Below are 13,051 nucleotides of genomic sequence, written 5' to 3'. Positions count from 1 at the left end.
GTGGCTGCTGTCAGTCATATGACGTGATTCATTATTTTACTTGGCCTGTTCCAGATGAAAAAGCTAGCAAGTTAAAAGAAAAGTGACAAATTTAAAAACCTAAAGAAAGTGTGAGAAACTAAAATGTAATCAATGCAATGTTTTTTGATGGGGAGAAAACAAAAATTGACCAATCTTTTGTTCATATAGCTCTAAAACCTGGATTACATATTATAATGTGATCTTTAAGCATTCAATAAATTTCAATAAAATTCAGTATATAACAGAACTGAGAGAAGAATGCATCAAAGTAAAGAAGTTCTGCTATGCCTAATACTGGATGTATAACTGTGTTTGTATCAATGACATAAAGCAGCTCATAGTTTTAGAATTTAAGATGCTGGCTTAAAAGGTTAGAAAATAAGAAATGTGGTACAGAGTGTACGCATTTATAGATGTATGTACTCCCTTTCATCCTCCTAGATTTACTACCAATTAATAAAAACAGACAATTGCATTGTAGCCTAAAACCAATGACATTGAACTGCATGCTCCTCCTGAGAAAAATGAGAAGAGAACAAGAACAAGAGAAGACAATTCAGTCCACTGAGCTTGTATGGTTAGCAAATAGCTGAGGTGTCTCAAAAGTTGTCAGAGTTTACAGGTTTACAGTTTGTTTCAGATTCTCATAGCTCTGTATGTGAAGAAGTGCTTTCTGGTATAATTCTTAAACGCACTTCCCTTTTAGTTTCCACTGGGCTGTCAGGTACATTATACACTATTTACTAGAAAGAAATATTTTTATCAGTTTTATCAAATCGAAGAATTAAGAAATGCTTAATTTGCTTCTCATGCTGACTCTCCTAACTAATAACTATATGACCTTCAGTTGGTTGTTCTTCTCAACACTTCTTCTGGGGCTGTAATGTTTTCTTTTTAGTGTGGTGATTAGAACTACACACAGTATTCTAGGTTGGGACTCCTCACTGTGTTACACAGTCTTTGCATAACATCCCTTAACAGTTTTTTACAATATAATATTACATCTTATTTTCTTTTTTAACTATTTCTGCATATTGCCTAGACAATATGAATGCTATGTAAATGTAATCTCCTGAATAATTTTTTTAGAGGTTGTTTCCTGTGGATGTCTATGGTTCATCTTGTATTTATAATTAATACTGATTTTGCTATACCATTACACTTTGTGGTTGTCCACACTAAACTGAATTTTATTGGACCAGCTTTGAAGATTGTCCAGGTCTTTCTGAGTTGTTTTTGCTGCATCCTCAATTTCTGTTGTCTCTCCAGTTTCATTGAAATGTATTAATTTCACAAGTCTACTAAATATCTGTTTAATTAAAAGTAAGTATAAATGTCTAAGCTTAATTATTAGGGATTTCTTCTTGTGAGGAGCATTCACCTCCTACCTGTATTCTTCCAGTGTCTGTCTAAATCCAATACCAGCTTAAAATTAAGTTTTGTAATGTCAGTGAGTTCTAGCTTCAAAATGAATTCTTCAGCAAAGAATTGCATTAAAGGCAGGGGTTCTCAATGTCGGTCCTGGGGACCCCCTGTGGCTGCAGGTTTTTGTTCCAACCAGATTCCTAATCAGTGACTTATAGCACCTTATAGCACTGATCTCATTTAATTAGCTGTTTTTGTTTTCTTTTATTTGACATTCAGAAAAGCATAACAGCATGATCTTTACATTTATAAGACATTTATAAATATTTCTGCTTTTGCTATAGATTTAAATGCTTAACTCTCTTTTGTTGATTTCATTATACTTTGCCCTTTCTCTGTGCAGTTTTTCCCCCTTCATTGTATCTTAATAATGACAACTTAAAACGAGCAGTGCAGACACCCAGGCAAACAACACTGAATAATCAAAGGCTGCAGCTACTTTAGAGTCAGACCCACTAATTAGTAAATAATGGATTAATTAAACAATAAGAACACCTAGAAAAGTAGAATGAAAATCAAGATGAAAATACTGTTAAAAAAGAAAAAAAAATACATTATTCCTATATAACTGCTTGGTACATTTTAATATATATATTTTTTTTAGCAAACTTAGTTTTTTAATTAATATATTGTTCCTTAAACACAGAACTTGGGAAACATCAGTTCCCTTAATTAGCCCAGGAGTTCATTTAAAAACAGAAGCTGGTTGGAACAAAAACCTGCAGCGACAGTGTGTCCTCAGGACTGACGTTGAGAACCCCTGATCAAAGGCTTTCTGAGCATGTAAATAAATTAAATTGCATGCTTTCCTTCTTCCTTTACACCCAATCATAATTAACCTTATAGAGTAAACAAAAATTCAACACAGCCTCCCAGTCAAACTGCAGTTAGATTCTATAAATCACATTTACATAACAAAGCGACCCCTGAAAGACTTGGGTGAAATGTGTTTTGGAACCCTTCCTGTTTGGTCTTCCTCATTTTGCCATGTCTGATGATGTGCAGAATCAGCCCTTCCTAATACAACAAAGGGGAAAGCCCTCGGGAGCCCATCCCTGGAAGAGTCGAAACCATTGGAGAGCCAATGGGGTACAGGTCTGTTGGGGATCAGAACTGGTGTGGTGCTGAGGTGTCACCTGTTGCATGGCAGCACTCGGGTCCCAGTTTGAGGTGGCCCATACGGGTAGGCACATGGAATGTCTTGTCTCTTCGGCAAGATGATCATCTTACTCTGCTGTCAGAGGAGCTACGTAAACTCTGCATTTCAGTGGTGGCACTCTCTGAAGTGTGCAGACCAGGGACTGGCCAGATCTCTCTAGGTGAATAAACCTTTTACTGGTCTGGTCGGTCTGATGGTTGTCATACTCTGGAGTAGCTGTTGCTGTAGCGGATTGGCTTCTTCTGATGGTGTCCGATGTCACTCCTTTCAATGAGCGTATTATGAGACTCAGATTACGGCACTCCCTAGGTGCCTTGTCTGTTGTCTCATTGTATGCTCCGACCGTAGAGATTGATGTCTCGGCAAGGGAGACATTTTATTCGCAGATTCGCTCAGTGGTTGAGGGCGCCAACGAGGTGACATTGCTTTGGTCATGGGTGATTTCAATGCAGAAACTGGCACTGACAGGGCTGGCTATGAGGATTGTCTCGGTCCCCATGGGTCTGGAGACCATGGTGAAAGAGGCTCCATGTTCCTTGACTTTGCAAAAGATCAGGGGCTGCAAATCGCTGGATACTGGTTTCAACGCCCAGAACTGCATCATTAGACTTGGTACTCCAATACTGGTGGTGCGGTGAAGGTGATCAATTACATCCTCGTGGGCAGATGCTGGAGGCTCTTACAAAACTGCAGGGTCTACAGAAGTGCACAGTTTGTGAATTCTGACCACAGACTTGTTGTTGCTACTCTTAGGATCCAGCTTAGGTCCAGTAGGTTACCACCTACTAGGAAAATGAGCCAGGACTTGGCCAGACTTCAAGACCAGGCTGTTTCTAATGACTTTGCACGCAGTTTGTGTGAGTAACTTGCACATTTGGGTACAACTGCCGATGCTAATGTGATGTGGGAGACTGCTGAGGGTTGTGTTGGTGTTACCGGTGTTCCCAGAAGAAGGTGTTTCTTCTCGCAGGACACCCTGGATATCCATCGAGAGGAGTCACAGCGCACGGCTCAATCGCAACTCTGGTCTGTACCAGGAACTGAGAAGGATGGCTGCAAGGGATTTGAGGGCAGATAAAGAGACGTTTGTTAGAGGAATCTGTGAACAAGTGACACACCATCTGTTGCCTAGCGACACATTTTGCTTACAGAGGAATCAAAGCATTATGCATATCTGAATCTGTTCCTCGGAGAGTCGCAGTCAGGGTAGCTTATGGATGACACTGCAGTTGTGACCCGCAGGGCTGGCTACTTTGAGCAGTTCTTCAAAGCTGATCCTCTGGCTAGGACGTTGGATGTCTCTGGGTTCATGGTTCTTGAGGCTTATCCTTCAATTAGCTGTGAACCGCCCAGTCTCACTGAGATTGCACAGGTGGTGAAGCAGCTGAGGTGGGGAAAGGCTGCACGGATCTGTGGTATCCGGGGTGAACTTCTCCAGGCTGGTAGTAAGGCTGTCCTCGTGGCATTGTAAGCAATCTTTGCTTCCATTTGGGAGACTGGCATCATCCCAACTGACTGGAAAACTGGACTTGTCGTCCCTATCTGGAAAGGGGAGGGTAATCGGCTGGATTGCAGCAACTACAGGGGGATAACATTGCCCTTGGTGCCGGGTAAGGTCCTTGCTAGGGTCATCCTCAATAGGATCCGTGATCACTTGCTGACCTACCAGCAACCGGAACAGTCTGGTTTTACGCCTAAAAAGTCTACCATCGACCGTATCTTGGCACTGAGGGTTCTCATGGAGTTTAAATGTGAATATCAGCAGAGTTTCTTTTCAGCCTTTGTCGATTTTCGTAAAGCGTTCAACTCAGTTGATCTGGCTGCCCTGTGGGACAACCTGAGGGTTCACGGGATCCCCTCAAATTTGCTGGATATCATGGCCGGCCTGTACACTAATACTGTGAGTGCTGTGCAGAGTGGAGACAGAACCTCTGTGTTTTTCCCATTTGATTCTGTAGTTTGTCAGGGGTGTGTTCTTGCTCCTACTCTGTTCAAGGCTTGTATGGACTGGGTGTTGGGCAAGGTTGTGGGGTCCAGTGGCTATGGGGCAATTGTTGGTGAAGAAAGATTCACGGATTTTGAATTTGCTGGAAATCATGTGATCTTCGCAGAGTCAATGGAGGCTCTGATCAGGGCGCTGAGCTTGGAGTCTGAATGTCTGGGCTTGCGAGTGCCCTGGATAAAAACCAAAATCCAGGCCTTTAATGACCTCTTGGACACAACCATCAGCAGAGTGTCTGTTTGCGGAGAGAGTGTCGACCTTATCGAGAGATTTACTTACCTTGGCAGTGACATTCATGTCTCTGGTGACTCTTCCTATAAAGTCAGTAGATGGAATCGGAGAGCATGGGTGTCATGATGTTACTGTAAAGGGGTGTGTGGAGCTCCCGATATCTAAGCAAAAGGATGAAGGTCCAAGTCTTTAGAGTCCTGGTGCTTCCTGTCTTGCTATATGGCGAGGCATGGACACTATCCAGTGACCTGAGACGAAGACTGAACTTCTTTGGTACTGTGTCTGTCCAGAAAATCCTTGGGTACTGTTGGTTTGACTTTGTGTCGAATGAGCAGTTGCTCATGGAGTCTTGAATGAGGCACATTACCTGCATTGTGAAGAAGCGTCAGTTACGGCACTACGGCTATGTGGCGCATTTCCCCGGGGGTTATCCAGCTCATAAGATCCTCATTATTGGGGACCCGAGTGGCTGGACCAGGCCAAGGGGTCGCCTATGTAACACCTGGATGTGGCAGATAGAGGGTCATTTCCAGAGGGTGGGACTGCGTGTCTACCTGGGGGGTTGCCAACAGGGATCCCGAGTTGTTTCGTCATGTAGCAGTTGCAGCAACACATGCTCCCCAACTTGACTTGACTTGCTCCTGCACTTGCTTTAATGATGTTATTCTGCATACAGGCATATTAGTACCTGGTGGTGCTTAGAGCGATATGTTCTTCAATATCTTAGTTTACAGAAAAAAATTATGCAATTTATTAAAACGTATTTAAAACTGAATGGTTTGTTCTCTTATAGTTTTTTCCCCTTTGGTTAACTGGAGCAGTGACATTGTTGCAGCTTTCCAACTGTATGTGCAGATGCTTTTTGTGTCATTGTAGAGCTTTAGTTTTATGTTATAGAGTATGTTGAGTCCATAATTTTACTTTACAATGATTTAATGTAACTGCTCTCACTGATATTTCAAATACATTATAGTGCTGCACAGGATTGTGCTATCATTTAAGAGATTGCAGAATCCCTTAGCAAAATAATAATCAATATTTGTACTCCTTCTTTACCCGAGTCACACACTTCTCGGCATTTGCTTTTAGCAAGCACCATGCATGTAAACTAAGAATTGTTGTATACTTTGTTGTTAAATAGGACTAACCTAGATGTAGGAAGTTTATCATATCCACCGTTCAGCTTCGTTTTGATCTAACTCTTCTTTTCAAATGTTGAAATGAAATGGCTAAAACAAACAGAAATAGGCAGAATCAATTACATCCTAACATGATGTGAGTGACAGTGAGAGAGAGAAAGCATACAGAGTGAGAGACCAAGAACAGGAAAAAGAGAAAGGCATCTCAGTGGTGGAGACATGAATAAGTTGAGAGTTCTGTGTAAATTTTTACGTTTTTGATTCTAATACATAAAATGTTTACCAAATTTCTTAGATCCCAACATCCGTCGTTCAAAAAAGTCTACATATTGGTGTGGCTGGATCTTCTAGTAATAAAGTCATGTTCTTCTGTTATTTAGTATATTATTGTCATATAAACCGACTTATATAATTTATTTTCCTTCATGTTGCTGTGAATAGAAGTAATGGGATTTTATTAGTCTTCACTGCACTAAGAATATATAACAAATCTGAACCTTGAATTTTATAATCTGTAAACTTGGTGCATTTTTATTTTTGCCTGGGGTCTAACATATGCTTCTTATTTTACAAATATGTTGTGAAATGTTGCAGACAGCACAGCAAAAAGGTTTGGGGCAGCCATCCTGTATACTTGAAAGTTGGCTGTGAAAAAAACAAAGATTTGATCAAATGGTTGACAGACATTAGTCCAAAACAGAACTAAAGAGACAGACACAATAAGGAGGTTTTGAAGCCGGTCAGGGGAAATTATGTCATCAGGACAGGAATTCGGAAGTGATGTTATCGAACCCGTAACCAGGAATGATGTCATCTGGCCAAGGCGAAATTTCCCATGGTTGGTCTGCAGAGGAAAAAGAGAAAGGATCAGTGCCCCCCTGGTCTGGCATGGAATTCCCCTCTTTTGAGCCCTTTTGTTGCCTCCCATGTGCATGTGTGTAACAACATGAATAATATAATTATTTATTACTTACATGTCACAAATGCATTTGTGCCCATAAGGCTTATATGTATTTTCTCATATCCATTTTATGTATGATTATTGTGTTTTTAACATTATTGTATTATTGTATTATATATACATATACATATACATATACATATATATACATTTATTGCATCACCCCAGTCCCAAAGGTATCTTCTTGCATCACCCCAGTCCCAAAGGTATCACGTCCTAGTAAGCTGAGTGACTTCTGGCCTGTCACTTTGACGTCACATGTGATGAAGACCATGGAGCGGCTGCTGCTTCACCACCTGAGGCCACAGGTCCGCCATGCCCTCGACCCTTTGCAGTTCACATACCAGGAGAAGGTGGAAGCGGAGGATGCCATCATCTATATGCTATACCGAACCCTCTCCTACTTGGACAGAGGCAGTGGTGCTGTAAGAATTATGTTTCTGGACTTCTCTAGCGCCTTCAACACAACCCAACCTCCGCTCCATAGGGACAAGCTGACAGATATGGTGGCATGGATTGTGGACTATCTTACAGACATACCTTAGTATGTGCATCTCGGGAACTGCATGTCTGACATTGTGGTAAGCAACACAGGAGCGCTGCAGGGGACTGTACTTTCTCCAGTCTTGTTCAGCCTATATACATCGGACTTCCAATACAACTCGGAATCCTGCCACGTACAAAAGTTCACTGATGACACTGCTATCTTGGGATATATCAGGAGTGGGCAGGAGGAGGAGTATAGGAACCTAATCAAGGACTTTGTTAAATGGTGTGACTCAAACCACTTACAACTGAACACCAGCAAAACCATGGAGCTGGTGGTGGATTTTAGGAGACCCAGGTCCCTCCTGGACCCCGTGATTATCAGAGGCGACTGTGTACAGAGGGTACAGACCTATAAATGCCTGGGAGTGTAGCTGGATGATAAATTGGACTGGACTGTCAATATTGATGCTCTGTGCAAGAGAAGACAGAGCCAACTATGCTTCCTTAGAAGACTGCCTTCCTTCAACATCTGCAATAAGAGGCTGCAGATGTTCTATCAGATGGTTGTGGCGAGTGCCCTCTTCTACGTGGTGGTGTGCTGGGGAGGCAGCATAAAGAAGAGGGATGCCTCACGCCTGAACAAACTGGTGAGGAAGGCAGGTTCTATTGTAGGCATGGAGCTAGACAGTTTGACATCCGTGGCAGAGCGACGGGCTCTGAGCAGGCTCCTATCAATCATGGAGAAGCCACTGCATCCACTGAACAGTATCATCTCCAGATAGAGGAGCAGCTTCAGCGACAGCCTGCTGTCACTGTCCTGCTCCACTGACAGACTGAGGAGATCATTCCTCCCCCAAACTATGCGACTCTTCAATTCTACCCGGCGAGGTAAACATTAACATTATACAAAGTTATTGTCTGTTTTACCTGCCTTTTTGATCACTCTTTAATTTAATTTTGTTTATTTTTATCAGTATGCTGCTGCTAGAGTATGTGAATTTCCCCTTGGAATTAATTATCTATCTATCTATCTATCTATCTATCTATCTATCTATCTATCTATCTATCTATCTATCTATCTATCTATCTATCTATCTATCTATCTATCTATCTATCTCTATTGTATATTACATTAAACTCTCAATACTGTTCGGTTAACTACACCATTTTAAATGGGTTTCTTACTGGAGTGGCCATTTTGTTTGTGGCTACAATGGCTATTGCTAGTCATTTGATCCGTAGACAGTTTTGGGTCTTTTTCAGACAAAACTCTGATGCTTTTTTAGACAATTTAGGGGAATGATGTTTATGCTAATATTGAAATTCATAGCTTTGACTTCTGACATTGAGATTTTGTATTTATTTCAAACTTTGACAATAGGTTTTTCGGTATCCTTTATTGATCTCGGCCTCCTAGAATTGTGTCCTTTCCTTTTGTGGATGTATTCTGTTTAATTAGTAAAGAAAGTGTTTTTACTCGAAGCTTTCCAATGCCTCCGAAGAATAAAAGCCTCTTATGCACACTTTACTGTCATAAAACATTATGATTAAGTACTAATTTCTAAAACTGTTACTGTTTTCTTTGTGTTCAAAAGATCTCATAAGAAAATAACTGATTTGGTGCTAGACCCATACTTGGTTTTTAAGTTCCCTATATTTTGTTCTGCAAGTCATATGCACTTGTGTTTCCAATATCATTTGTTGCATCAGAAGATTGTTTTTTGTGAATCCTGAGTGTTTGTGGGGCATTAAAAATATATTTCTAGTAGTTATTGACACTTTTTCTTCTTAATAAAGACAGAGTAGAAAATACTGGATCTGCTAATTCATATTCTCCACACAGAAAATTAATCTTTTTAGTTTTGGTTGAAATTAAGTATGGGCGACATAGGGATTGGCGTTAAATGTGCTTTATAGGTTTCAGTTTACATGTTTTTTCTAAAACAGATTTGTCAAGCCACAACAATAAAGGTAATTTCCAGGTTTGTCCAATATTGGGACAAGGCAGCACCACAAAGGAACACATTCTTTGTTAGATTATGTGTGTCCTTGAGTAAGTAGGTTCAACAGGAAGCACACATATTATTTATTCCCCTTGACAGAGGTACATCTAGGGTGTAAGAAATGTCTTAATCATTTCTAGAATAGTCATTAGTTGTGTGAATCTTTTTAAAAGCTACAGCTGGAGAAAAGAGGTTTAGTGTTTTAGAACAATCTAGACAAGAACAGACCATTCAGCCCAACAAGTTCTCCAGTCATATCTACTTAATTCTTATAAAATAACATCAAGTCTAGTTTTGAAAGCCCCTAAAGTTCTGCTGTCTGCCACACTACTTGGTAGCTTATTCCATGTGTCTGTGTTTCTCTAGGTAAAGAAAAACGTCCTAATGTTTGTGTGAAATTTACCCTTAACAAGTTTCCAGCTATGTCCCTGTGTTCTTGATGAGCTCATTTTAAAATAACAGTCTCAATCCACTGTAGTAATTACCTTCATAGCTTTAAACACTTCAGTCATGTCTCCTCTTTATCTTTTGCTTAAACCAAAAAGGCTAAGCTCTTTTAATCTTTCCTTATAATTCATCCCATGTAGCCCTGGAGTCAGCCTAGTTGCTGTTCTCTGGACTTTTTCCAGTGGGTATTACTGGGAGGTGGCATTTATATGCAGCAGAACTTGCCACTGAGCATAAAGCTCAGTAAGGGGGCTAAAGGTTTCCTTTTAGTCGAGTCAAGTAAAACTGAGGGAGGAAGACCAAAGCAACCTTTCCAAAATGACAGTGGAAATAACCACTTTCACCATAGGCAAGAAAATCTGGAGTTACCTAAACTTTAATAAAAAAATAATTTGCAGTACCTGTCCATGATAATTTTCACACTCCCTGTTGCTGGCCTATTCCTAACACCTTTGGAAAAATGAAATTTACAACTGCACTTCTCCTGAAAACCACATTTTAACTATTCCATCAGCTAAATGATATTCTCTTATTCTTAAGAGGTGCACTGACTGCCATTTAGTAAATACAGTCAGTGATCATCTTTTTCATCAGTTGTACAAGTATGAAAAGATGGATTAAGAGTTTTGTATATCTTATGAAACAGTAAAAAGTCTACTTGTTTTCTGCAAGACTGACTACCTTTATACAGTACTGTTTTTGGACTAGATTTAAAATATGCAGTAAGTGAAATAAGTGCACTTTTCATTTATACACAATACCAGAAAAATATGTCTTATTGAAAGTGAAGTATCTTAAATATAGTATTCTAAAAGCTTGTGATATTGGGACGTAATGAAAAAGAAAAGGTTTGAAAATATGAAATATGATATTTTTAAATTAAATAAATCCTAAATCTGGGTTTTTTCTTTATATTGCAGCATCGATCAGGCAGAGATCCACAGCGAGGATCCGACAATCTGTCTAATAAATCATCAGACAGTGATGTGAGCGACGTGTCCGCTGTTTCGAGGACTAGTAGTGCTTCTCGGTTCAGCAGCACGAGCTACATGTCAGTACAGTCTGAACGGCCAAGAGGAAACAGAAAAATAAGGTGGGGCACTTAGCAAGAAATGCTGAGTGGAAGGTTAAGGAATGGGCAAACTTATCAGAGTATTCTGAAACCCGTCATTATTTTTTGGCTCAGAATAAAGTTGCCTAGGTCAAATTTTTTACCTTCAGAAAATTTGTCCTTGGCTTATTGCCAGTCATGGAAATGTCTTCTCATAGTCATTTCTTAGCTTGCAGTGAGTCCAGCTAGCTGTAAAATGAGCCAAGTGAAGATAAAAACGCTGTAGTCTGAATACCTGTGGGTTTGTCCATGCCTAACAGCACCTATATGGATTTTGTTTGAAATGTAAAATCTACAGCTTCTTACAATTGACTTCAGTTTTACCTTCTAATATTTCTGTTTTTATACTTTCACATATTTGTGTCTTATTTTTAATTGTTTTAGTCCGTCAGCTTTTTTTTTTTTTTTCTCCATATTGTATTTCTTCTGTTTTCATTGGACATCAGTTTCATAAAAGTTTGTATTTTTATTTTTAATTGTGTTTTTCTCTAATTTTACTTTCTGTTTTGCATGCTTTCAATAATTGTTCACCTTCAGGCGATCAAAGACAATAGAAGATCAAAGAGAGGGTAGAAAGGAAGGGGAGGTTCTAATGAATGATTTAGTAGTAGAGGAAAAAGAAGAGGAAGTGCAGGATGGGGAAGGGAAGGAGGAAACTGATGACTATGAAAAAGAGGACAAGGAAGCAGGAGAGCACAATGAAGGTGAAGATGAGAAGGAAGTGCATGGGGAAGGGAGAGAAAAAAGACAGAGAAAAAAAGAGGATTTGCAGAGGAGATTCTCAGAAAATGATGTCAGGTAAAATACTTAACTGTATAACATCCAGTATCCACTGACTGATTGAAGTGATGGTAAAAGTAGACTTGCTAACCCAAATATATAGTTTTAAGGGACAAATGAAGAGTTATTTAGCTATTGGAATGAACAAAGGAAAGTAAAAACTTTCTCAAAGATGAACATTATTGCAACAATAATTACTTGCATCACTGGATACAATATAGAGAAAAATCAAATCTGTGGTGCACCAGGAAAGAAATCTGATAAAGCCTACTTTTGCAATCATTTCCAAAAAGAGTGTTTATTTTTCCTTCCTTATTGATCCTTATTGACACCTCTGTTCTCAATTTCCCTAATTAGTAGTTATATATGGATTTTCATTCCAGTAATATTATTTCTACTTAGAATCTGAAAGAATCCTGTTTCTAGAGCTAATGGCATATTTGTACTAAATAAGATAGAATATTGATATTAAGCAAGCAAAGGCTCCTTCCACACCAGAAAATGATTTGTTTCTTAAGCAGTTCCAGCTTTAAAAAAAAACTCTTAAGCAGTATGTTTAGCATTTGAAAACTATATTAGCAAGTCTTGTTAACATGTTAACACAGTATCATTTTGTCTGTGACTGGCAAGTATATTATTTCAGAAAATTACCTACAAATTATGCTTGGAATCTCTCTTTTTAAATTTTATTCGGCTTTGTTAAGCTTAAAATCATACCACAACATGCAAAACAAAATTAAAGGAAATAAAGTTCAGCTTTCAAGAAAATTAATACATTTTAACTCATAATCAACACTTAATACCATGTACCTACCCAATTTAAAAATCCATATACAGTAAACCAAATACCCATTATGATATATAGTACTTCCTTATATATATAAACACATCAGAACAAAACAAAGAAAAGGTACTGTAGATGCACAACAGGCTGTTTTAGAACCGCATTCTAAAGAAGTTTTGTGTTATTGTTTCTGAGGAAATTTTTTTCGTTTCAGGTTTTAAATAATTTCAAACATGGAAAATGCATGGGCATTGTAGTGATGAAGATCACAGTAGATTTACCACTTCAATGTCAATCATATGTCATCTTATGCTATTCCAAATAATGTTACTAGGGTATCAGGAGTAATTGTGAATCTAACTCTGTCTAATAAATAAGCAGATAATTTTCTCCCAGAGTAGTCTAAATTTGGAAATTTCCTTAAACATATTACCTGACAAAGACAGTGCAGGGCACTGAGTCACTCCCAATATTTTAACATTCTACTTAAATTAATTAG

At 39.0% G+C, this 13,051-nt stretch overlaps 1 protein-coding gene across 49 annotated transcripts in view; it reads left to right on the top strand.

Moving 5' to 3' along the window:
- The window catches only part of rims2a (regulating synaptic membrane exocytosis 2a), a 1,270,129-nt gene that overhangs the window by 1,101,452 nt on the left and 155,626 nt on the right, over window positions 1-13,051 (top strand). For 31 of the 49 annotated variants that reach the window (XM_039736790.1, XM_039736792.1, XM_039736793.1 and 28 more), the window contains 2 exons: window positions 10,798-10,970; window positions 11,526-11,786. The exons of 6 other annotated variants lie outside the window; for them this stretch is intronic. In XM_039736790.1, the coding sequence (XP_039592724.1) occupies window positions 10,798-10,970; window positions 11,526-11,786 (434 nt within the window). The remainder of the gene's footprint in view (window positions 1-10,797; window positions 10,971-11,525; window positions 11,787-13,051) is intronic. 12 more of the 49 variants (XM_039736817.1, XM_039736816.1, XM_039736814.1 and 9 more) reach the window with 1 other exon arrangement.

The sequence above is a fragment of the Polypterus senegalus genome, chromosome 15, assembly GCF_016835505.1.
Source record: "Polypterus senegalus isolate Bchr_013 chromosome 15, ASM1683550v1, whole genome shotgun sequence".
NCBI lineage: Eukaryota > Metazoa > Chordata > Cladistia > Polypteriformes > Polypteridae > Polypterus > Polypterus senegalus.
Note: the sequence above shows the minus strand (reverse complement) of the source record. Positions and strands in the feature narration are given on the sequence as shown.